We start from the raw sequence: 25,869 nt of genomic DNA on the forward strand, positions 1-25,869 counted from the left end.
GGAGATTCAAAGCATGTTGAGACCTAGATTTAATAAGCCTACATCTAACGGTGAATGAACAAATTCACTTGCTCGTTAAGATGCATGTGAAAATTCCTGTGGAATATATATATACAATGAAATGTATCTCGTCTAATTTTTCCGACTTGTAATAAAAAATTTCCGAAGTTTTCACTAATTTTCAGAATTTCAGCTTTGATCGGAAGAGAAAAGAAACAGTTTTTTTTTTTAAAGAAAAAAAATGAAAAGTATAAATTATCCGCGGTAACAAGTAATCTAGGAATAAAAAATAAATGTGAAGAGTAAGAAAAACTTGTATGGTCCCTCTACTCCGTAGTCTGAAGTGGAGGCGACATGCGCTCTTATCCTCTGAGTACCAAAAAGATGGCTTCGGACGGTAATTTCAGTTACTAAGTCTCAACCACAATGAAAATTGGAGTGTTAGGGACTTCGCCTTCTACCCTTCCTCTTCGCCAATTCAGGCCGCCCAAAGTTTCATGCTTTTCCTCTTCCGGTAACCATTACTCTTCTTCTAAATTTTTCATTTCCTTTCCAATTTTCTAGCAGAAGATTCCATTTTTTTCTAATTAGACTAGTCCAGTGACATTTACTGGAAATGGGTTGGCTTTGGATAGCAGATTGATGCTTTTGTTGCTTGATTTTAATTGGGTAGTTACTCAATTGTTCAAATGAAATGTTGGGTTGTGTCAATTTGGTGGGTTAAATGCATCTTTGTTTACTGAACTTCCATGGTTGTGTTAAAATGTTCTTGATTATTCAACTCTAATTTGTCTAAATAAAATCATTTACTTTGAATTTTGGGTAAATCCTGCTGCTTTAAGAGAAAAAAAAATGATGTGATTGCCACATTAACATTAGTCAACTTTCAACACTTACCCGTGGCTGCCACCTAGCTTACCGGAAGGACACGTGTCAGCTGTATGGCAGTCATGTATGGTTTCAGTCGGCAGTTTACTACCGCTTCCACATTGCTTTTTCTGTATGTTTTTGTGTTTGAAGTCGCCACATTAGATAAAATTCAAAATTGAATGATTTTATTGCGAAAATTGAAGTTGAGTGACCAATTTGGAACAACCACTTACCAATAGTGCATTTAGAGCCCGTTTGGCTACTTGCTATTTACTAGTCCTGGTTGCTGGTTTGCTGTTTGGAAAAACAGAGATTTCCTGCATTTGTAAAAAGCTACTTTTCAGGCGTAAAAGGCAAACCAGAGTTGTCTAACCAAACACCTAAAGCTCTGCCTTTTAAAGTGAAAAGGCAAACAGGAGGTGAAAAGTAGGTAACCAAACACCCCTTAATCCCAAGTTGGTTGTTTGGGATTCAAATTGCAGAGTGTTTTCTATATTTGACAAATTAGCCTCAAATACAATGAGTTTTATTATCTAAAATTTGTAAAAATTCTGCTAAGTTATCAAATATTGCCCAATTTAAGAACGGGGTTGATTACTAAAATTCGATTTGAGCTAAATTGATCCTGACTGCGAACCTTTGGAGCCATTTTGACCTTAATTCGATACATTATGAATTGGTAAAAACTGTAATGGAGAATTATATAGTAGGCAAACATTTCCAAACTGTAATGGATTTCTTAGACAGGTTCTTACACAACTAAATTAAAATGCAGGGCATATATCATTCATCAAGGATGTAGCTGCAACCCAGCCTCCTGATCATCTTCATTACTTGCTCAAAATGCTTCAGACTAGAGGTATTTCCTACTTGACTTCTTCAATGGTAAAATAGTCTTTTCGATGTTTTATCAACGTGTTGCTCCTCAAACTTGAATGGTACTATTGTACTAATTGACGCAGCAGAAATAAACAGATTCGTTGCTCATAGTTGAATCGCGCACGATTGCCTATTAGTAACCTTGGAAATTTAGAGAACTTTGGAAAATAGAAAACGATATTTCATTGGCTTAATCATAGTTATTAAAGGCGCGCATCAAGGCTCCAGCCTTAGCGCTTTTGGATGACAGAGGCGGGCGCTCTCAGCCAGGTGTGTGCCTTACAGCGCCTTAGCGTGCCTCGGCTTCGTTAGAGCTGTTTAGTGTTTTTTGGGTTTTTTTTAAATTCTATTAGTATCAGCCATGGATTAAAAATAAGATGATTGGCTGAGATTAGTTTAAAAAATAAAATAAAGGCTTAATACATACGCAACCCCTGAATTTGTCCTTTTTTTTCATTTTATCCCCTAAACTTAAGGGACAACCTATTGACCCCCTAAACTTCCAAAAAACCACCCAATTTACCCCTTCTCTGCGACGTCACCACGTCGGAGAGAAGGGGTAAATTGGGTGGTTTTTTGGAAGTTTAGGGGGTCAATAGGTTGTCCCTTAAGTTTAGGGAAAAAAAAGGGACAAGTTCAGGGGCTGCGTATGTATTAAGCCTAAAATAAAAGAAAAGGGCCGAAACAAAGTATCGATACTTTAATTCGAGCTCAGTAGCCCATCGCAGGCCAGAAACTCGTACATTTTATGGTTTTATTGTTGGTATTTGACTATTTGTGACTAGTATTATGAATTTGTGATTTTTTTTTGCGGGCCCCGTGTCACTCGGGCGCGCGCCTTAAGTTGCGCCTTGCGCTAAGGCTCCAGAACCCCCTTGCGACTTAGTGCACCTTGCGCCTTAAATAACTATGGGCTTAATGCATATTTACACCTTTAAATTTGGCAAGTTTTGCCTATTGATTCCCTGAACTTTTAAAATAACCTATCAGCTTTGAAATCCTATCGCACCTATAGTTGGCTTTAAAAACCTATCACATACCTATAGTTGGCTCATTCGGACCTCCTGCACACAAAAAAAAAAAACGTGTGAGTTCGTTCTACTTGATCATCAATTATTTTGTGTGCAGGAGGTCCGATTGAGCCAACAATAAGTATGTGATAGATTTTTAAAACCAACTATGATAGGTTAAAGTCAATTATAAATATGCGATAGGTTATTTTAAAAGTTCAGGGTGCAAATACACAAAAACGTGTCAAGTTTAAGGGTGTAAATATGCATTAAGCCTATTTCATTCATTCAAAAAACTCCCTCTTTACAGCCAAAACCCTAAATCAGAAATCAATACGGAAAGAGGAAAGTCTAAGAAAGGAAAATACTAAGAATTAGCCGAAAACATTAAATTGTGAATTTGAAGGCCTGAATGGTGGAATTTGCCAAAAAAAAAAAACACGTACATCACGGTGAAGCGTTGAGTTTTGCTCGTTGGCCCGTTTCTATCCAAAATAGGGTCCGGAAACGTAAAAGTCCGAGACTCCAAAACTTGGCCAAATTTACCGAAATGCCATTAAATCAAAATTTTCCATGAACTTCACAGCTTGTTCTTCAACCGCATCATTAATCCTATGTGATTGCAATAATTTATGTTCAATTATGTCTTCACTATTAAGGATTAGGGTTGTCAATTTCTGACACAACATGATTTATAGAGACAATCCGCCTTACACGATCAGTTGTTCTGCATTTATATCATATATAATCACGTGGTATATATATGACATAATACGATTATGACACGATAATTCGTTTTTACACCTATGTTAATGATGCAACTTGCTTGTGGTACTTATATTCAGTTCAAATATTAACTGATGTTGAACATTTTCTTTCTGTTTACAGGTGAAACCATCATTTCTCCTGGATCTACGAAAGGGTTAATTCCCATTGTAGTTCCTCTATCAGAAAATGTGTCAGGTTAGATGCCATTGCTTTATACAACATATTCACAATAGTAGAAACTATTCTTTGATTTTAGGCCTAATACATCACCAGCTCCCTGAATTTGTCCATAAAAGTAGATTGGCTACTTAAACTTCGCAAATGTCTCACCAGCTCCTTGAACTTGATTATTTCGTATCACCAACTCCCTGAACTTGTCCATAAAAATAGATTAGCTCCCTGAACTTTATAAGTATCTCACCAACTCTTTAAACTTGCTTATTGCGTAACAACTAAATACAAAAACCATAATACTAACTCTCAATCCTCATCCATTGATCTCTTAAACCTGCAACGCTAACTCTTATAATAGGTTGAAAGGCAGGAGAAGGGAAAAAATTACCTCTCGAATAGATGAAGATGTATTTTTAGAATTTAGGTTTAATAGGTTTTTGTATTTAGTTGTTATGGAATAAGCAAGTTTAGGGAGTTGGTGAGACACTTATAAAGGAGCTAATATACTTTTATGGATAAGTTCGGGGAGTTGGTGAATGAAATAATCAAGTTCAAGGAGCTGGTGAGACACTTGCAAAGTTTAAGGAGCCAATCTATTTTTATGGACAAGTTCAGGGAGGTGGTGATGTATTAGGCCTTGATTTTACCTATCATCTTAATCTTTTTGGTCAATTGGTTTCTTGACATGGTATCACAGCCTTGTTTTCAATGTTGAGTGACCTATGAATATTTGTTTTACGCTCTTGATGGTTCTGGATGTGGGGGTGTCATTTGCTTAATTAGGAAGCTATATGTGTATGTGTGGCGATTCTCCTCCTTTGATGTTCCTTTTGTGTGAGTTAGAATTTCGTTTAAATGGTATCAGAGCCTTATATTCCATGTCGAGTCACCTATTTTTTGAGGTGCCTTTTGGGGGGTGATTTAGGACTTTGTTTACTTGGTATCGCCAAGAAACCAATTGACCAAACTTAAACTGATAGGAAATGCCCAAGAATAGTATTATTATCTCTCGCAAACACTCATGATAATGGCCTTTGGACTTGAAGCGTGTACAATGGAAACCAAAAAGTACCTCAAAAGAGGAGGATTATCTCACGCATAGTTGTCAAAGGTGTGCTTGAGGCAAGACTCAGGGGTTAGCGCCACTTTGTGTGTGAGGCAGGCAATGTCAGCCATGTATGCGCCTTGGCTAGCCTCTCGCCTTGAGTGGAGCGTCCCTAGGCACAATTGTAGGGTTTTTTCGGCTTCTAATCACAGCCATAGGAAATCTTTAGGATGAAGGGCTTAGATTAAATTAGAAAAAGCAAAAAAAGGAAAGGAAAGGAAAGAGATGAGCTGTGATTTGGAAGTACAATTAGTCATTATTAGACTATTAGTTGTTAACTTAGTGTTTAGTTGAAGTTGAACTTGGGTGTTTAGATTTAATTTTATTATTAATATTAGTTGTAATTGTAATTATGTCTTGGTAGTTAATTAGAATTTATCTCATGCATTTTATGATTAAGGTCCCGTTTTGTTTGCCAGAAGATATTGGGTAAGGGGGAATTTTTTGTTGGAAAATAAATATTTTCCGGTGTTTGGCTACAACACCGGAAAATGGAAAGGAGTGGTGGGTGGCTATTGTTTTCAAAAGGGTAAAAAGAAATGGAATAGGTTTCCAAAAAGCTTAGGGAAATGTTTAGGAAAATGTTTCTTCGTATATTTTTCTGTTGCCTAATCCAAAATTTTCCGTTGACTTATTTTACTAAGCAAACAAACACCGGAAAATCAGATTCCTGCACTATTTTCCGACAAACAAACTGGGCTAAGATTCTTGTATTTGACTATTTGTGTCATTTTAGACATGTTAAGTGTTGTTATTTATAATTTTGTATGATATTTTGTTTGGTGCGCCTTGTGTCGCTCAGTTGCACCCCTGAGCCTAGGCTCCAAGACCCCCTTGCGCCTTTCACACCTATGGCCTCACGTATATGGGATACCTAACATTCAAAAGTAACATTTAGTTTCATATTGTTGATTTATCATTTCTACTTTTGACGGTAGGTTCTATAACTGCATTGCTGAGATGGCCAACAGCTCCACCTGGGTAAGCTAAACATTTCTGGTATGTTCAATCTATTTGAATGTGTTAACTTTTTTTCTTTACTTATCTTCATGCAACTATTGCTATTTACTCAGAATGGAGATGCCAGTTGTGGAAGTTCGCGATCACGGGGTGTGGCTTTTAGCCAAGAATGTAATACATTAACCCGAAGCATGCATTCATGTGCAAAACTTTATAATTTGTCAATTGTCACATAATAATATATGTTGGTGCAGCAGTTTTGTGTAAATTTGTTTTCGCCTTCAACTTTTTTTTCACGCTTTTCGGGTTTCTTGGTTCGCCTTTAGTATGGCGAAAAATAATCATTAGACTACTTCCTCTATTCTAATCACCTATCGACGGAGATGGAATTGTTAGAGTCAAAGTATAGTATAGTATCGAACTAGTAGGTGTAACTGTTGAGTTCTATGATAGTGAATTAAACGGAGTCAGTTATAGTGATCCTACTACTATCAGAAAGTATGCTAGACGCGTTCAATTAGGAGAAATTTTTGAATTAGATCGTGCTACTTTGAAATGTCATACACTTCTCGGGTGTGTTGGTTCGCTCTTGGTATGGCGAAAATTAAACATTAGACCGCTCCCTCTATTCTAATCACCTACCTGATAGAGATGGAATTGTTAGAGCCGATGTTCCTTTTTGAAGGGTAGAGTCGAAGTATAGTGTCGAACAAGTAGGTGTAACTGTTGAGTTTATGATAGTGAATTAAATGGAGTCAGTTATAGTGATCTTGCTACTATCAAAAAAATATGCTAGACACGTTCAATGAGGCAAATTCTTTTAATTAGATTGTGCTACTTTGAAATGTGATACACTTATCGGGTGGTTCGCTCTTGGTATGGCGAAAATTAGATGTTAGACCACTCCCTCTATTCTAATCAACTACCTGACGGAGAAGGTATTGTTAGAGCCGATGTTCCTTTTTGAAGGGTAGAGACAAAGTATAGTGTCAAACAAGTAGGTGTAATTGTCGAGTTCTATGATAGTGAATTAAACGGAGTCAGTTATAGTGATCCTGCTCCTATAAAAAATATGCTAGACGCGTTCAATAAGGCGAAATTTTTGAATTGGATCGTGCTACTTTGAAATGTGATACACTTATCCGGTTTGTTGGTTCGCTCTTGGTATGGCGAAAATTAAATATTAGACCAGCCCCTCTATTCTAATCACCTACCTGACGGAGATGGAATTGTTAGAGCCGATGTTCCTTTTTGAAGGGTAGAGTCGAAGTATAGCGTCGAACAAGTAGGTGTAACTGATGAGTTCTATGATAGTGAATTGAACGGAGTCGGTCATAGTGATCCTGCTACATTAAAAAAAAATAGGGTTAATTACAGGCAGATGCCCTGTGGTTACACAGATTTGCAGATTGGTACATGTGGTCGTTAAAAACGCAACCCTGTGCTTTGCAAAATTTTCATATTTTTTTAATTTTGCCAAATTTGTCCGGTAACGACCTCAAAATGAAAATTTTCAAGAATTAAAGTTGTGTAGTATCATATTTACTATGGAACCATATTTTTTATTTTTTAAAATCATCATTTTTAGAGTTTTCTCTCTCTAAACATTAACTTCCTCTCATTAAAAAACAACACCTAAATAACCTCAAATTTAAAAAGTTGAAGAATTAAAGTTGCTTAAAATATGATTTAACTCTTGAAAAATTTCATTTTGAGGTCGTTATTGGTCAAATTGGCAAAGTAAAAAAAAATGCAAAATTTTACCACCACGGTTGTAACAAAAAATACCACAAGTACCCATCTGTAAATCCTTACTTGTAATTAACCCAAAAAAATATGGTAGGCGAAATTTTTGAATTAGATCGTGCTACTTTTAAATGTGATGGTGTTTTCCGTAGCAGTCTAGACAAGCTTCGTTACAACTGATATTTACATCTGTTGCAATACAGGTGGATCAATATATCCATAGACTTCTGGTTGAAGAAGATGCCAATAACTTCCATGGAATTAACGGTAAACTCTATGATGCGTCTTCAGAAGCTGGCGAGAAATTATATAAAAGAGGCGATTTCATGGAATCTCAGATTTCAAACCTTGATCAGTACATTTTGAAAAAGGTGGAAGTAGAGTTTTGTAAGCTGCTACATTAAAATTAATAGAAGAACTTATAGTTCTACTTCCAGGTTGGGCTGTTTCCAGATGTTTTAGAGGGTAAAATTAAGCGTCATTTGAAGGAAGGCGACCATGTACGTTGTTTAAATCCGGTCTCTTCGTATTGGTCTTTTGTGATCCTCCATTGTTTCTAACAAATTCTTTGTGTACTTCTGAGTGGAAGGTTTCAGCAATGGTGACAGGAGAGTTTTATACAAAGAAGGATCTGTTTCCAGGATTCGGACGGCCTTTTGTATTCTATGCGGAGATTTTGCAGAGGTTTGTATGAATTATATCAAGCACTTGGATCTCAAAGTAGGGGTTACATCTATTGAGAATAAAATGAGGGAAAACCGACTAATGTGGTTTGATCATGTAAAACGAAGAACGCTTGATGCGCGAGTTAGGAGGACTGAAGAGTGGCAAAGGGATGTACTGGTGAGGGATAGGGTTAGACCTAAGCAAACTTGGAAGAGGATGATCGAGAGTGATATGAGTGTATTGGGTATTGAGGAAAGTATGGTAGTGGATAGGATAGGACGGAGTGGAGGGAGAGAATTTATATCACTGACACGACTTGATTTCACGGTTTTATATGATGGTTCATGTTAGCCGACCCCGAATCATTTCGGGACTAAGGCTTTGTTGTTGTTGTTGTATCGTAACTTCAGCTATTTCTGAAGAGAACTTTCTGTTTCCTCGTTATAGAGTTGGACGTATCTCGGAAGCTAAAGATGCTGCCCGGGTAGCTTTGAAATCGCCATGGTGGACTTTAGGTTGTGCTTACCAGGTATTTTGTTTGACCTGTCTGTATTCTTGTGTTAGGGTATTATCTTTCGCTTCTCATTTAGCGTTTTTCGTGTATGCTATGGGAATAATCGGCAATCCTAATAAGGAAGTAGCTAGCACCGCGCAATGGGAAGATGAGCAAATTGAATACATTAGAGAGAAAGTGACCGAAGAGGGTAAACGAGAAGATTTTAAGAAGGGAAAAGCACCTGCTCAGGTATCATATTAGAAAACAATAGCCTGTCAGTCAGAGGCAGCGCTAAGGGGGACACGGGGTGTCAGCGCATCCCCGGCCGTGGGGTACCACCCTTGAGACTGGTGGTTCAGCCCCCTCACCCCCTAGAATTTATCTGTTGGGGGTGCAAGCAGTGTTCTAAAAATCGGCCGAGGCGGGGATTTTTTGAACACTGTCCCAATTTTCTCAAGTCGGAGAGTATAAATCGGTACTGTCCCGATTTTCTCAATTCCCGATTTTTAGTATAAATCATATTTTAATTCTATTTATGTAATAATTTATTTATTAAAAATTAAAAAATATACAAATCTGATTAATCCTCGGGAGACCTGTCCGCCTGATTAGCACCAAGTGTTTTTTATAATCTTGGATGCAAGTGCCTCTCTCTTTGTTCTTATATGTCTCAATTTGTAATGTGGGACAAACTGATATCGGGGCACCTGTCACCATAGTTATTATAAGGCACACTAAGGCATAAAAGGGTCTTGAAGTCTTGGCGCAGGCGTCTAATGAGATGGAAATTAAACATGTATCTAACTTGTTTAAAACCCTAAAAAAACTCCTGTGATGAATAGACGCACCTCATACAACCACGGCTAGGTTCACTTTGGCGGTCGCCTGAGTGACAACGCCGCAGTGGGAGTGCTAAGGCACTCAGCCTAGTGCATTGTGCGGCTGGAGCCTTAGGCGCACCTTTAACAACTATGTCTGTCACACAAGCAAACCAATATCAGTCTGCCTATCACACATGGGAGTGCTAAGGCGCTCAACCTAGTGCATTGTGCGTCTGGAGCCTTAGGTGCGCCTTTAACAACCATGTCTGTCACACAGGTGGACCAATATCAGTCCACCTATCACACATGGGAGTGCTTAGGCGCTCAGCCTAGTGCATTGTGCATCTAGAGCCTTAGGCGCGCCTTTAATAACTATGTCTGTCTTACAGGCGGACCAATATCAGTCCGCCTATCAAACATGGGAGTGCTAAGGCGCTCAGCCTAGTGCATTGTGCGTCGCACCTTTAACAACTACGCCTGTCACACAGGCGGACCAATATCAGTTCGACTATCACACATGGGAGTGCCAAGGCGCTCAGCCTAGTGCATTGTGTGTCTGGATCCTTAGGTGCGCCTTTAACAACTATGCCTGTCACACTGGCGGACCAATATCAGTCCGCCTATCACACATGGGAGTGCTAAGGTGCTCAGCCTAGTGCATTGTGCGTCTGGAGTCTTGGGCGCGCCTTTAACAACTATCCTGTCACACGGGCGGACCAATATCAGTCCGCCTATCACACATGGGAGTGCTAAGGCGCTCAGCCTAGTGCATTGTGCCATTAACAACTATGCCTGTCACACAGGCTGACCAATATCAGTCCGCCTATCACGCATGGGAGTGCTAAGGTGCTCAGCCTAGTGCATTGTGCGTCTGGAGTCTTAGGCGCGCCTTTAACAACTATCCTGTCACACGGGCGGACCAATATCAGTCCGCCTATCACACATGGGAGTGCTAAGGCGCTCAGCCTAGTGCATTGTGCCATTAACAACTATGCCTGTCACACAGGCTGACCAATATCAGTCCGCCTATCACACATGGGAGTGCTAAGGCGTTCATCCTAGTGCATTGTGCATCTAGAGCCTTAGGCGCACCTTTAATAACTATGTCTGTCACACAAGCGAACCAATATCAGTCCACCTATTACACATGGGAGTGCTAAGGCGCTCAACCTAGTGCATTGTGCGTCTGGAGCCTTAGTCGCACCTTGAACAACTATGTCTGTCACACAGGCGGACCAATATCAGTCCGCCTATCACACATGGGAGTGCTAAGGTGCTCAGCCTAGTGCATTGTGTGTCTGGAGCCTTAAGCGTGCCTTTAACAACTATGTCTGCGGACCAATATCAGTCCGCCTATTACAGATGGGAGTGCTAAGGCGCGCCTTTAACAACTATGGCTGTCACACAGGCGGACCAATATCAGTCTGCCTATCACACATGGGAGTGCTAAGGCGCTCAGCCTAGTGCATTGTGCGTCTGGAGCCTTATACGCGCCTTTAACAACTATGCCTGTCACACAGGCTGACCAATATCAGTCCGCCTATCACACAGTTAATGTTCAATTAGAAGTTTGAAGAACTTGTCAATGCTTGAACTGATTTTCTGTGTAGATTGCATTGGATGAAGCTGCTTTCTTGATGGATTTAGCTTCTATCGAAGGAAACTGGGACGATGTCAAGCAACGAATCGCTGAATGTTACGCAGAAGCTGGATTTCCTGATATTGCACGGTTTATATCATATAAAGATTGATTTCAGATTATCAGAGATTATTCTTTGGTTTTCCATTCATCTTATTCAGGTTCTTGAGCTGTATATTACAGAGAGTTTTCTTTTTAGAGTAAAAGAAGAGCTTAGCAAGTGTATTTCTTGTATTTTCTATTCATTGATCAAACTTATTATGCTTGAGGCAATGAGAAGGCATGTTTACCTTTAATATTCTCAAAGATTAGGAAGAAATCTCAATCAGGATAAGTTTGACCCCAACTTCAGATTTGGTCCTAACGTACAAAATAGTCCAAATTTAACTTATTGTCCGTTTGTTTCCATTTTTCGGAACTGTCTTTTGCCTTTCATTACTAAACATGAGATAGAAAATGTTTGGTAAATTCCGAAACAACTGCTTTTTGCAGAAAAAGCAAGTAATATCAAATAGCAAACAGAAACAACTGAAATAAACGGGTTCTTGACATTTTCAAGTAAGATCAATTTTAACTCTACATTACCTAAAATTTGAAAATGCTAGCTTGACTGATATTTAACTGTCACATGATGGGATCTTTAAACATTAATTATGTGTAAGATATTTAATGTGTTACTAACACATTTAAAAAAAACTGTTAAAATGCTAACTAAGTCTGCCATATATAAGTTAATCATAATTTTTGTTTTGTCAAAATGTCTAACATATTTACTATATTATCAATATAGTTACAAATAACAAACCAAATATGTACGGAACTACTTCGGTTTATCGACAACCTTGTTTGGAAGATTTTGTGTGACAATTAAATAACAGTCAAACTAGTTTTTTTAAAGTCTTGGTAACGTAGAGCTAAAATTGATCTTACTTGGAAATATTAGAATTAAATTTGCATTTCTTAAAAAAAACGTTAAGGTCAAATTTGATATTTATCCCATCTAGCTTTTTTTTCGAATCGTTTCAAAGTGCTGTGTGTCAAGATACGGTTGGTGGTTTGACACGTGTTGCCGATTGATATCATAAACTAATGTGATTTCAAAATATCAAAACTTCTACTATGGTCTTAGACCACACTAGTTTTCGATCAGAATTTACAAATGGAGCGGGAAATTAAATGTCAAATCCGAAAAACATCAATATTAACAACTTACAATTTGAATCAATTCTCACTAACAAAAAATTACACTGTTATTAAAAACTCAAATATCAACCTTAACATCAATATTACACTGTTATTAAAATACACCTCTCACCTCCTGCAAGATTTGAAACCTCAGATATGTACACAGATTAAGAACATTATACATCACATCTCTCATCTAAGACTCTGCACATCTCTATTTCACCCAAAGAAAGAAAGAAGCAAAAAAACAAGGAGTTAAATGCGTCGTTGGTCACTGAACTTACATGGTTGTCATAAATGGTCACTCAACTTCAATTTGTCTCAATAAAATCACTCAACTTTGAATTTTATCTCAATTAGGTCACTCCGACGATTTTAATGGTTAAAATGCATCGGAATGATGTCATAACTGACACGTGAGCATGAGTTAACTCAGATGTCTAACAAAATTTAGTTTTTTTTCCATAAAAATAACCGACATGTGGCTGTGACGTGTCGTTTCGGTTACACATCTGAGTTAACTCATGCTCACGTGTCAGCCATGACATCATTCCTATGCATTTTAAAGCCGGAGTGACCTAATTGAGACAAAACTCAAAGTTGAGTGATTTTATTGAGACAAATTGAAATTAAGTGACCATTTTGAGACAACCATGCAAGTTCAGCGACAAATGGTGCATTTAACCTGAAAAACAAGTCAAGGACATCAGATTCCTAAGACAATTTGGCTACACTGCATGAAAACTCCTCAGTTTCGTGTCCGTGTCAGTTTCCATTTCTTAGCTATATATATTTAGAAATAACGTTTTCCGGTGTCTGTTTCACTATATTGCACGCAAACTGAGTCTCACACCGGGAAACATTATGTCTGTGAAAAAAATATAGCTATAAAAGGAAAAAGAAACTGAAACGAAAATGCACAGGAAACGCGGAAATGCTACTAAAACAGAGTTTGCGTGCAACACAGCAATTTGGTGCCAAAGACCGTCATTAACCAAATCATTCAGGTGGAATAATAAAAAACCAAACAGCATAAGCAAAGTCAATGAGTTCCTACTCAAATTTGGGCTTTTGCAGCTTTTTCCAAATCATACCTTCCCTAAAGATTGGGACTTTTTGCTGCTTCTGTTCTTCCTCCTCATTAGCAGCCTCTTTAACAAACCAACACTTTGCTTTTTACTAGGTACAATAGCAAGAGACACATCTGAGGTATTTCCGGGTGTGACATTCGAATCAGATTTTGCTTCCGAGGTGCGTTCCGAGACACTCGGAGCACTTGAAGTAGTCTTATTATTAGAAACAGTTGTTGCATCTTTCTCAGAAGCTCGATTAGTGATCGCCTTAGCACTATCTTCGGCTGCCATTTGATCGTGCAGGGAGAATCGCCTTTTCGAGTTTTTGTTAACGGAAGCTGTTGTTGTTGTTGTTGAACTAGTTACATTGAATACCTTATCAAAAATTGCTACTTCCCTTGGTGTAGCCAGTGCCTTGAGTTGTTTTCCAAGGTTGAAGATGGTCTCTTGACATTCTGCTAATTTTAATGAAGCTGCTGTAATCTCTGAACCCTGCCATTTAAAACATACCGTTTGTTAGAAATTGGATCGGTATTGATTATAACAAGCTTGACATGCAGACCAAGAGATTTACATGGTTCGGCTATTTTTGTTTACATCCACAGGTGAGGAGAACATAATTCGTTAGTAATGGGCAAGTTGGACAACAATAAGGAATCCATCCTTTACCCTAACTCGAGTAAATTGCACTGACAGCGACTGAAATTTGGGGTTCGTTTAAAAAGGTTACTGAACTTCATTTTCTTTCATTAAAACCAATGAACTTGACATTTGATTCCATTAAAATCCTTCCCTTAAATTCATGTACAAAAACTTACTAAAATATTGACGTGACATAAAAGACTGTTAACTATATATCAACTAAGTGTCATGCGGACAAGAATGTGATTTTGAAAATTGTTCGAGTCTTAGGAGCGGCCTCTTGCCAAAAATTTGGCTGGGGAAGGCTTGCCCCCAATACACCCTTGTGGTGGGACACATAGCGGGGACACATAGTGCACCGGGCCGCCCTTATGTGCTAGATGGCACACGTGTGGCTTCCATGTCAACCATAAAAGTCAAGACATGTCTGGCGTAGCACTTAGTTGTTACATAGTCAATTGTCTTCTCTATCACGTCAATATTCCGATGAATTTTGCACACAAATTGTCTGAAAACTTTATTGAAATCTGTCAGATATTAATATGAAGTGGACCTTTAACTATCAGCTTGAGTTTTTAGTTTAATTGATTACTTGACATGGTAATATTGGCATGTGTTGTGCACGCTTCAAGCCCAGTGCGCATTCGCATGGCGGGGTGTGTTAGATATTAATATTTTTTTTATATGATGTTTTATATTATCAATGCACTTTTGACAATTTTTTCTCAACTTTGCCCTTATTTATGGTAAGAAAGAGGGTTAGTATTAATTCAAAGGCTTAATGCTTCTCCAACCGCCTTAATTTGTCCAAATTGGTCATTTTACCCCTCCAACTCATTGAATGTCCTATTTACCCCCTTAACTCCATAAAAATTGTATTTCTTACCCCCTTAACTTGTTCAAATTTGTCATTTTACCCTTTCTCAACTCATCGAATATCCTATTTACCCCCTTAACTCCACAAAAGTGGTATTTCTCACCACTTATGATCCTATTTACCCTCTTAACTCCATAAAAATGGTATTTCCGATCCCTTTATAGTAGTAAAAAAAGTTGAAAAGATTACAAAATAGCATAAATATAGGTTTAACGTTTAAAAAAAGTTATCAATTTAGGCTTCGATAACGGATTGTAAGGGGTGAAAAATACCACTTTTATGGAGTTAAGGGGGTAAATAGAATAAATAGACAAGTTGAGGGGGTGAGAAATACCACTTTTATGGAGTTAAGGGAGTAAATAGGACATTCTATGAGTTGAGGGGGTAAAATGACCAATTTGGACAAGTTAAGGGGGCTGGGGAAGCATTAGGCCTAATTCAAATAATTCTAATTAAGGAAAGAAAGAGAAATTTTACATAGAAAGTATAGTTTTAAGAGAGAAAGAAGTGAAGGTAAATTAGCCATTTTTTTTTTTTGAAAGAATGAATGAATTAACTTAAATTAGAAGCGAGTACATCGATAAGGAACAGTGGAGGACAAGTCCACTCACCGAAATCAGATCTAGAACTAACAGACTTTGCAAGCAAATGTGCTGCGATGTTCGCTTATCAACGAACATAAGAGATGGAATCAGAGTCCAAATCTCGTAAAATTAAAAAACATTCCTAAACAACATCTGATAAATAAGAGAGATCAAAATCCTGATGTTGAATTAGCCATTTTAATAGTTAAATGATATTTTTATTGGTTTTGGTGAAAAACCTTAAATATGATATCTATTTGAGACCGGAGGAAGTAGACCCTAAACTTTAGTTACCGCCAGTGCATTTTACCCTCTCTAACTCTCAAGTCCCATAAGATCCGATTACATCCAAAAGCTCACATATATGCATATCCCAAAAACACAAGCTCCAAAACTCTCGGCGTAAACAAATAAGCAAACATCCTAAAACTACAATCCTTTTTTCTAGAAGGATTCACTTAAAAGGGGAAGTTTTCGGTTCCTATTCTAATTAAGAAAACAAACTAAATATTATTCAAGACATACCTTAACAACATTGAAGCAAAACAAAGGACATATATGAAAAATATGTCTATTAAGGTTGTAGAAATGAACTAAAATACAAAAACTTACATTCTGGGTTTGTGCTCCTTCATTTATGTTGTAGTTGACAGAATCCTTCCTTGCAACACTGTTTGTCATTTTGAAAATTATCAAAATCTATTTTCAATCAAGAAAAGATTCTCTAAAATAGAAAATGAACTACTTGTTTACCGGGTTAAACTCCAAAAAGGGCATCTATTAATGATTGGGAAATAATTCCCTTGGACGTGTTATTTTTAACTTTGTGGTTAAAAAAGCTACAATTCGACGGTGGGCCTGCCGTAATGGTGCAAAAGACAAGCTGCTTTTGTCTTTTATACCATTACAGTGCCTTAGAGTCGACTCTTAGTGCACCCTCTAAAAATAATATAAATAATTGACTCTTAGTGATTTAAGAGTGACTAAGATATATCATCTCCAACGATACTCCTTATATTCACTTCTTATTTTATAATTAAAATTATTAATGGTTGTTATATTTACCAATAGTGAAAGGAGAGAGACTATTTAATAATAAATTATTAATAAAAAAAATGAACGACTTAATACTCCCAGCCCCCCAAGTTGTCCCGATACTGCAACTGACCCTCCGAACTTAGACTTGTACAACTAACCCCTCAACTTGCTTATTTGGAACAAATAACCTCTCAAATAGGTTAATATTTGTGATTTCCGGAGTTTTTTTTTTTGGCCCTTTAGTTAATGTATATATTTTGGAAATCTTTTATTTCTGATGTAATATTATGTTGAATGTTTTTTTTGGGTTTAGGGGTTATTTGTTCCAAATAAGCAACTTGAAGAGTTATTTGTTCCGATTAAGTAATTCGAGGGGTTATTTGTTCCAAATAAGCAAGTTGAGGAGGTTAGTTGTCATAAGTTAAGTTCGGGAGGTCAGTTGCAGTATTGGGATAACTTGGAGGGGCTGGGAAGGTATTTAGCCAAAATGAATTTAGGAGGCACTAACAGGTTGAGAGAGACTCTCTATTAATAGAGAGAATGGAAAGGTTCTTAATGATTTGAGGAGCCACTAAGAGACTGTTGGAGCTTATATTTAACTCTCCCTCCTCAAATTTTAACTTATGAGAGAGCCTCCTGGAGATGCTCTTAGGCACTATAATGGGACAGTGTTTAATTATAGAGTTAAAAACAGCCCCTCCAAGCGAATTATTTTCCAACCATTACCAGATTGGGAATTATTCTTACAAAAAGCCGCTTTTTGGGGTTTAACCCTTGTTTACTGTCATGGAACCATGTTAGCTAAAAGCTCAAGCTAATAGTTAAAAGGTGGGCTTGAAGCGTGACAACACAGGCCCATATTACCATGTCCTGTAAATAACTCAACAAATGGGGCTGCCAGAAATCGAACCCTGGACCACTTGGTCACACTGACTATGATACCATGTCATGGAACCATCTTAGCTAAAAGCTCAAGCTAATAATTAAAGGTCCACTTCATATTAATAGCTGACATTTACCTTTCCAGCTGGAGTTGAAGCTCTAGGCAAGTTACTTCTAATTCTTCACAACAGTTATTTTTTTCTTCAAATTCAACTTCCAAAGATGAAAACTTCTGTAGAACTTCATTCAGTTTAGCTTTGGCAACTGTAAGTTGAGTATCAAGATCTTCATTGATTGACTTCTGATTCTCCATCTCATCCTCAATCATTCCATTTGATGCCTTTGTAGTTTCGAGTTCTAGTTGTAAGTTTTCGATACTTTGTTTCGATTCCTGAAGTTGCACCATCAAATTCTCTATCTTATCAGTCGCGGATCGAAGCCTGACACCAGCAACTTTCCTCTCAGATTCCATGTTCTTCAGCTCATCTAGTAATCTCTTGTTCTCTTCTTGCAGATTAGACTCTCTGCACGTCGTATGAACTCGAATCTTGTCATTACATGAAGAAGCATTAATCTCAAATTGCTCTCTGAAAACAAGAAAAGCATCCACTTCTAGTCGCGGATAATGCAAAAGTCCAGCTTCAGTGCCTCTCGTGCTCGTAGCATCTTTCGGGGCAACAGAGTTGCTCATGATCCAGTTTAAAGTAAATGCCACTTCCTCGACGAAACATTCAAGTGCAGCTTTTCCATTCAACATATCGTTACAAGTGCGAACGAACTGCTGTAAAACATTACTCAATTCAGAACTCTTCCATCTCAGAACCCGAAAAAAGTAGTCTGGAGAACTCTCTTCCCTCTTCGACACATTATCCGTTCTGCTGTTGCTCGCATTGATTTCTTCGATCAGCTTAACAATCTTGCAGATCGACGTATTCAGATTCGATAGGCTTTCCTGTCTGCTTGTTGCTTTGGCTGAGTTGTCGTGGGCATGATTTACATAACCGAGAGCAATTTTGATGTCCTCAAGAAGTTCACTTAGACTTTGCTTAGTAACACGCTGTTGTTTGAGGATTGCATTCAAGACCTGTTGAAGCCAATCCAACGATTTTTCGCCTGCTATATCATTCACCGGAACCAGTTCCTTACCAGCTGAAGAGCAATCACTGCCTCCAGAAACTATAGCTAATCTCTCCATTTCAGCAAAATCATCCATCAAACTAATGTCTGAAACTTTGCAATCCGATGGGCTCTTCGATTTAACATCTTGGAAATGTTCTAACTCTGACATTAGAGCATTAGCCCATGAACCAGAAGAGCTACCTCCATCATCACTGCAAGTGTCAAACCCTGCTATTGGATAAAGTTCAGCTGGTACTGGACTTCGTTTCGCCAAATTCGTAGATTTCTGAACCTCAGCTTGTGATAATCTAGAAGCGTTTTTCGAATACATGACTCTTGAAGATTGAAGTTCAGCATTTTTCTTGCTCAGTATGCCTTTGAGTGTTCGATTCTCTTCTTCCATACCCCGTAGTTGCTCGATTAGGAAGTCAATGTTCTTAACCGAAACTTCAGGAGATCTATCCAAGGTAGCATCTCTGAGAACCAAATCTCTCACAGGATTCGGCTTTCTTCTCGACTCTATTGGTTCCCTTCCTGGCATCAAACCAGCAGGACCTGGAAGCTTTTTTCGAATCAAGACGCGGAGTCTCTGGCATTCGGATTCTAACATTGCCAATTTCCTAACACTCTCCAACTGTTGCCTGTGGGATGCATCAGCAGACCGACGAGTATATTCCAGTTCTTCACTGCGAACCTCAAGCTCCTTCTCGAGCATGTAAAACTCATACTTAAGAAAAGCATTCTCTTTTTCGATGGAATCAAGTCTACCCATAAGCGCCTTAAGTTCCGCAGATGTCTGAGATGAACGCGTATGCAGTTCTTCGACCACCGCCTCTTTGAATACAAGGACCTTGTTCAGATTAGCATTCTCAATAGCTAAATCTGCAACCCTTTTGCTTGTCTCCATCAACTTCTCTTCTAATCTTTTCCGTGTCTTCTCAAACTCGTTCGATTCCTTACTGTGCTTCATTGCAACATCTGGATGAATCAATTTCGCATTAGCATCAATGTCCTGCTTTGTAGATTCATCTAGTTCTTCTTTCAAGCAAACAACATCTTCTTTCTTATCCTGGCCTGTAAAATGAAAATCCATCAGATTAGCAAATGCATCCGAATACGATAATCAAGCAACATTGGTTAGGCTATGTTCTTTATCGCTGAAAAAAACCGAACTGAGTTGAACTGAACTGAATATTACTGAATTGAAATGAACTGAATGCTAGTGAATTTAAGTGAATGCTACTGAACTTAACAATAATGATGATATTAGACTTTAAAATAATTTTAATGATAATATTAGACATTAATAAGCTTATAATAATGGTTCTAATAATAATAATAATAATAAATAAATATATTATTAAAGATAAAACTAAATTGAATATCAAATAAAAGCTACGAAATTAAATAAAAATGAGTCTAATTGTAACTAAAAATATAAATTACATAAAGGGCGGCCCGGTCGCACTACGCGTCTCCGTTGAGCGAGGGTCCGGGGAGCGGTCCCACCACAAGGGTGTACTTGGGGCAAGCCTTCCCCTGCCAATTTATTTTAGCAAGAGGCCGCTCAGACTCGAACCCGTGACCTCTTGGTCACACGACAACAACGTTTACCGTTGCGCCAAGGCTCGCCCTCTAAAAATATAAATTACATACAAACACAAATTTACATACAATTTAAAGCCTATGAAATTAAATACAAATACAAATTTCCATATAAATACAAATTTCCATTTAAATACAAATACAAATTTCCATTCAATCATGTCTAGCGGAGGCTTTAAGTTGAGTCGAAGTAAGACAGAATATTTGGAGTGTAAGTTTAGCGGCCGTCGGAGTAGGGAGGCAGGGACAGTCACCCTAGATGGGAGAGGTGTTCAGGCCTCGGATTGCTTCCGGTATTTAGGATCTATTATCCAAACGGATGGAGAAGTAGATGGAGATGTTGCTCATAGGATTAAAGCTGGTTGGTCGAAGTGGAAGAATGCTACGGGTTTCCTTTGTGATCCCGGCATGCCTAATAGATTGAAGGGAAAATTCTACCGGACGGCAATTAGACCAGCATTGTTATATGGTACGGAGTGTTGGGCAGTGAAACACTGCCACATCCATAAGATGTCGGTGGCGGAGATGCGTATGTTGAGATGGATGTGTGGTCATACGAGAAAGGACCGGGTGCGTAATGAAATAATTAGGACAAAAGTAGGGGTCACATCTATTGAGAATAAAATGAGAGAAAACCGACTAAGGTGGTTTGGCCATGTGAGACGTAGAGCGCTTGATGCGCCAGTTAGGAGAACCGAAGAGTGGCAAAGGGATGTAGTGGTGAGGGGTAGGGGAAGACCTAAGCAAACTTGGAGGAGGGTGATCGAGAGTGATATGAGTTTATTGGGAATTGAGGAAAATATGGTAGTGGATAGGACGGAGTGGAGGGAGCGAATCTGTGTCGCTGACACGACTTGATTTTCACGGTTTTATATGATGGTTCATGTTAGCCGACCCCGAATCATTTCGGGACTAAGGCTTTGTTGTTGTTGTTGTTGTTGCATGTCTAGCGGAGAGTGAAGTGGGAGTGGGGAATAATAAATAGTATTATTATTATTATTACTATTTATATAAATAGTAATAATAATTATAATAAATAATGATAAATTACTGAATTGAACTGATTGTTACTGAACTAAACTGATTGTTACTGAAATTAAGTAATAAAGAACAGGGCCTTAGTAACCTGCAATGTCGTCTTCCGGTGCCAAACTTTCTTGTTTGTCATCTTTCCCATGAGAATCAAGGAGCACCGAAGCTAATTTCTCATTCAAACTTCTTACAGATTTAAGTGATCCTACTTCTTTCGCCATCGGAAGCTTCTGTATCTAGTAAAATCAAACAATAGTATTTCTACCAAGAATCAAAACTGCATTTTCGGTGAAAATAAAGAGTTGAAAAGAACATATGAACAAAATTAGTATCTTGTTACCTCTTGATCAATGCCTTTCACAAAAATACCAAATTTATCTGTTGCAACTATTGTCTTTTCTGAAGATTTTTTCCGCCAAAGCCATGATTTGTTGTCCATGGTTTTTCACTTCCTACCTGTAACTAAACGTACATGCAAAATCAGGAAAGTGCATAAAGCATAATCTTGTGTGCTGTCTAAGACAACTCGTCTGGCACAATCCGGTAAATACAGATTATCATTTTTTTGTTGCATTTATATTCAAGGTTGTAAAAAACGTTAGGCATTGGTCCAAACAGATAGAATCATTGAGGATTAATTGGGGATTAGTGGGGGATTAATCGGATTTGTATTTTTTATTTGTAAATCAACAAAATTGTTATAAAATTCATTTAAAATATGTATAATATTATCTAAAAACACGTATATTTGTAACTTATATCTTTAAAATGTGTAAACATCAACATTTCATTATTGAAACAACTCAAACAAAATTCACCAAAAGTTATTAAACAATACACTTAAAGTCTTAAACTATATCATGAAAACAGACTGGGAAAACGCAATTAAACCAAAATATTCGAAAATAATAAACACAATTCACGAATAATTATGTGACAATGTTTAAAAGTGAATTATAATAAAGCAAAAGATAATAATAAATGTTTTTGTTCATCGTTGCTGAGGCGGCACCTAAGCGGCCTAGGCAGCGTCCAGACGGTCTATACGGAGCCCAAACAGCTAAAAATTGACTAGAGGTAAAAAAAACGCCAAAATTGACTAATTGGAAAAAATCAGAGCAGATTCTCGATTTCAAGCGACTAAACGAAGTCTAAACGATCCAGACAGCCTTAATTTTTAAATAGTGATATATTATATATAATCATGTGAAATCTATATATTAATCATAATCCATTTTCAACATTTATTTCCCACTATCACAAGGACCACCCAAATCACAAGATTCCAAAAAGGTACAAACTTGGCAATCAAAGAATCAATTAATTAAAGTCCCCATATGGCAAAATTCCTTTTCTTAAATATGAAATTAAACCCAAAATCAGTTTCAAATAGCTGCCTGAAGCAAAACTTATAACTCAAGCTTGGGCTTTTCTGTCACCAAAACTAACTTCACCACTAACAAATGTCCAAACTTCACATCAATTTAAAGACAATGCAGCATACCCATTAATGGAAAATGCAAAAACAAGAAAAGAACAGACAGAAATTGAAGTTATCTATAGCAAATAGTCTGCAATTCCTCACCTAGTTTAGCTTAGCAAGAAGTTATAAACAGCAAAATATGGATCAGGAAAGTGCATAAAGCATAATCCTGTATGGTGACTAACACGACAACACGATTTACACAGACACGAGTATAGAACTACTATAATTAGGGGGGCCAATTTTACACATGCTTATGTAACTTTTTTTTCCCATGCTATCTTGACACCTCCAACCCCATTCTTCCAGAGACAGGGGGCTCGAGCCATCCCTGGTAGGAGTGGTTCCGGAGGTTGGGGACAGAGGCCCCTAGGTAGAGGTGGCAATTATCGGGTTCGTGTCGTGTCAAAATGAGTCAACCCTAACCCAACCTAAAAACTTTTGTATCATTATCGTCTTAGTGTCGATTTCATGTAGTGTTTTCAAGTCAAATGTAATTTTATTATGTATGTATATTGATAGGTAGGGCTGTAATCGAGCCGACCAAGCTTTGAGTCATGTAATGTCATGTTCGCTAATATCATGTTGGGTCATGTAATATGTTTATAACATTATAGAAGGTTCGAGTCGTATTTGCAAGTAATAATTGTACCTTTGTTACTTTTATTAATAAAGGTGACATGTAAAAACATATAATATAACAATAATTTTAAATATTCGTGTCATTTTCGGGTTAGCATGTCAACCCTAACCAAACCTAAAAATATTCGTGTCAATTTCGTGTAAATCTAAAAATAACACATTAACTATTACCAAACACTAAAATTTTGGGTCATGTGTACTTTTGTCACCCCTACCTCCATGCCCCTCTATGTCTCCGCCCTTGCGGGTAGACAAATTGTGTTACACGGCCTGTTTAACACAATTATTATTTTTATTGCATTTATCTTATATATATAATTACTTGGAATCTATAGATTAAATAACATGATTATCAAAACATAATCAATTTTAAACATTTATCTCCCATTACCACAAGGACCACCCAAATCACAAGATTCCAAAAAGGTACCAACTTGGCAATCAAAGAATCAATTAATTAAAGTCCCCATATGGGCAAAATCCTTTTCTTGAATACTCTCTCTCTTCCATAGTATTTGTCTTTTAAGATTGAAGTACAAAAAAAAAAATTGTAACTAACGTTAACTAAAAGATAGATTTTGTTATCTTTGTATTAATTGCATCCATTAATTAATTTTTATCAATCCCTAAAACTTAAATAGGAGTATATTTGGTAAAACATCAATTAATGTACATTGATTGTATCAAAACGTAAAACATTGGCGGCCCGGTGCACTACGCGTCCCTATTGAGCGAGGGTCGGGGAGGGTCCCACCACAAGGGTGTACTAGGGGCAAGTCTTCCCCTACCAATTTATTTGGCAAGAGGCCGCTCCTAAAACTCGAACCAGTGACCTCTTGGTCACACGACAACAACTTTTAACGTTGCGTCAAGGCTCGCCCTCTTATGGAACACGTAAAACATTATGGAACAAAAAAAATTCTAGAAATACAAATATTATGAACGGATGGAGTATGAAATTAAAGCGAAAATCAGTTTCAAATAGCTGCCTGAAGCAAAACTTATAACTCAAGCTTGGACTTTTCTGTCACCAAAACTAACTTCACCACCAACAAATGTCCAAACTTCACATCAATTTAGAAACAATGCAGCATAGCCATGAATGGAAAATGCAAAAACAAGAAAAGAACAGAAATCAATTGAAGTAATACATAGTAAAAAATCTGCAATTCCTCACCTAATTTAGCTTAGCAAGAACAATTTGGATGATAAACTCTCTCAGGGGCATTTCATCAAACAGGTAGGTGATAACATTGTGCTTGAATGAAGATCATAGCAAGAGCAAGAAGAGTATCAATAGGTATGGCAGAAGAGATTTGTTGCCTTGGATGCTATGTTGCTGTTCTACCGACAATAACTTAAGAGCATTGATTATATGAGAGAGAGAGAGAGAGAGAGACCCACAACGGATAAATTGAGAAAAAGGAGAAAAAGGAAAGTAATGAAAATGGCGAAAGGGACTATGGGTATGGTATGGCTTTTCTTTAGCAATCATTTTCAAGCTTCATTCTAGTGTCAACATTTACTGTCAAAAGAAAATGGAAGCTGGTCCACCTGATGAGCGTGTACCTCACGCTCCATAATGAATGTAGGGATGGGAATGGACACACGTACCGATCCTAATAGAATTACCAGTATAACTAAAAGTATGTAAAGGGTTAATTCTTCTCTTTTAGAAAGTAGAGAGAGGCTCCGACATCTCTCTACACTTTCTTCTTCCCCTTTGCTCTTTTTCTCCAGCTTTCCACCACTGTTACCGTCTCGCATCCTTCTTTTTGTTCAGGTTTCTTTAGAGGAGGAAGAATGAAGCTTGTCTTTCTTCTGTTTTAATCTTTGTTTTTTTAGCTTCAGTTTTATCTTTTCTTCCTAGTTTGAAGTTTATATACTTTCTCGAATCTCTTTTCCGTCAGATCTACACCTGTTAGCTATACTTTTATTGTTTATTCTTTTTTCGGTCTTAGCAAGAGCGGAAAAGGTTCATCTTGTCCGCAGATCTATAGAACTGTGTGGTTGCAAAAAAAGAAATGACTCAGATCCGAATGTCCGGAAGAGGCTAGATGATGAAGAATGGATTACAGCTGTTTTTCAATGGGATTCGACTTCCGAGGAGTATATGATTTCTATTTTGTTGTATTTGTACCCTTTATGGTTTTTTATTGCTCTTTGTAGTCTTTTTACTGCTCTTTGTAGTCTTTTTCTTGCTCTTTGTAGTCTATTTTCTTCCCTTTGTGGTTCTTATACTGGCTATAGTCTGTATGGGTGGAAACTTTTATCGTGCTGCATTTGTACTTTGTGATTCTATGGAATGAAATATGGCATTTTTATCAAAAAAAAAAAAAAAAGAATTACCGGTATAATATATAAAATGTATGGAATGGGTATGGACTCAAAAAAAATTACCCGTGATGAGTATAAGGGTGCATTTGATTTAAATGTTATTTGTTGTTGGTGTTGCTGTTTGTTGTTATGGTGTGTTGTTTGCTGTTGGAAAATGCTAACCAAACACTCTTGAGAATACACTTTAGGGTACACGTTACCCGGTACGCACCATATATTTTATTTTTATTCATTGA

General features: G+C 37.5%; 2 protein-coding genes across 5 annotated transcripts; one reads left to right on the forward strand and one right to left on the reverse strand.

The window, feature by feature from the left end:
• Nucleotides 1-309: 309 nt before the first annotated feature.
• On the forward strand, nucleotides 310-11,357 carry LOC136226798 (protein IN CHLOROPLAST ATPASE BIOGENESIS, chloroplastic-like). 3 transcript variants are annotated; one of them, XR_010687860.1, is made up of 11 exons: nucleotides 310-514; nucleotides 1,646-1,729; nucleotides 3,648-3,722; nucleotides 5,745-5,787; nucleotides 5,880-5,937; nucleotides 7,716-7,883; nucleotides 7,950-8,012; nucleotides 8,102-8,196; nucleotides 8,626-8,707; nucleotides 8,820-8,923; nucleotides 11,106-11,245. XR_010687860.1 is itself a non-coding variant. In XM_066015452.1 (11 exons), exons 1-11 carry the CDS (start codon nucleotides 427-429, stop codon nucleotides 11,244-11,246), a joined length of 1,008 nt encoding a protein of 335 aa, XP_065871524.1. In that variant the 5' UTR covers nucleotides 312-426; the 3' UTR covers nucleotides 11,247-11,357. The 3 variants fall into 3 exon arrangements, 1 of the variants encoding a protein (XP_065871524.1); XR_010687861.1 differs by having other exon boundaries at nucleotides 8,817-8,923; nucleotides 11,106-11,123; XM_066015452.1 differs by having other exon boundaries at nucleotides 312-514; nucleotides 8,813-8,923; nucleotides 11,106-11,357.
• A 970-nt stretch (nucleotides 11,358-12,327) lies between these two features.
• On the reverse strand, nucleotides 12,328-25,602 carry LOC136226968 (filament-like plant protein 7). Of its 2 annotated transcripts, none has more exons than XM_066015681.1 (6): nucleotides 24,474-25,602; nucleotides 21,512-21,627; nucleotides 21,266-21,407; nucleotides 17,553-19,608; nucleotides 16,108-16,165; nucleotides 12,328-13,884 (listed from the first exon to the last, which is right to left on the reverse strand). In XM_066015681.1, exons 2-6 carry the CDS (start codon nucleotides 21,608-21,610, stop codon nucleotides 13,408-13,410), a joined length of 2,832 nt encoding a protein of 943 aa, XP_065871753.1. In that variant the 5' UTR covers nucleotides 21,611-21,627; nucleotides 24,474-25,602; the 3' UTR covers nucleotides 12,328-13,407. The 2 variants fall into 2 exon arrangements, with proteins under 2 accessions (XP_065871753.1, XP_065871752.1); XM_066015680.1 differs by having other exon boundaries at nucleotides 21,512-21,633; nucleotides 24,474-25,601.
• Nucleotides 25,603-25,869: the final 267 nt, after the last annotated feature.

Source organism: Euphorbia lathyris, chromosome 4, assembly GCF_963576675.1.
Source record: "Euphorbia lathyris chromosome 4, ddEupLath1.1, whole genome shotgun sequence".
Taxonomy (NCBI): domain Eukaryota; kingdom Viridiplantae; phylum Streptophyta; class Magnoliopsida; order Malpighiales; family Euphorbiaceae; genus Euphorbia; species Euphorbia lathyris.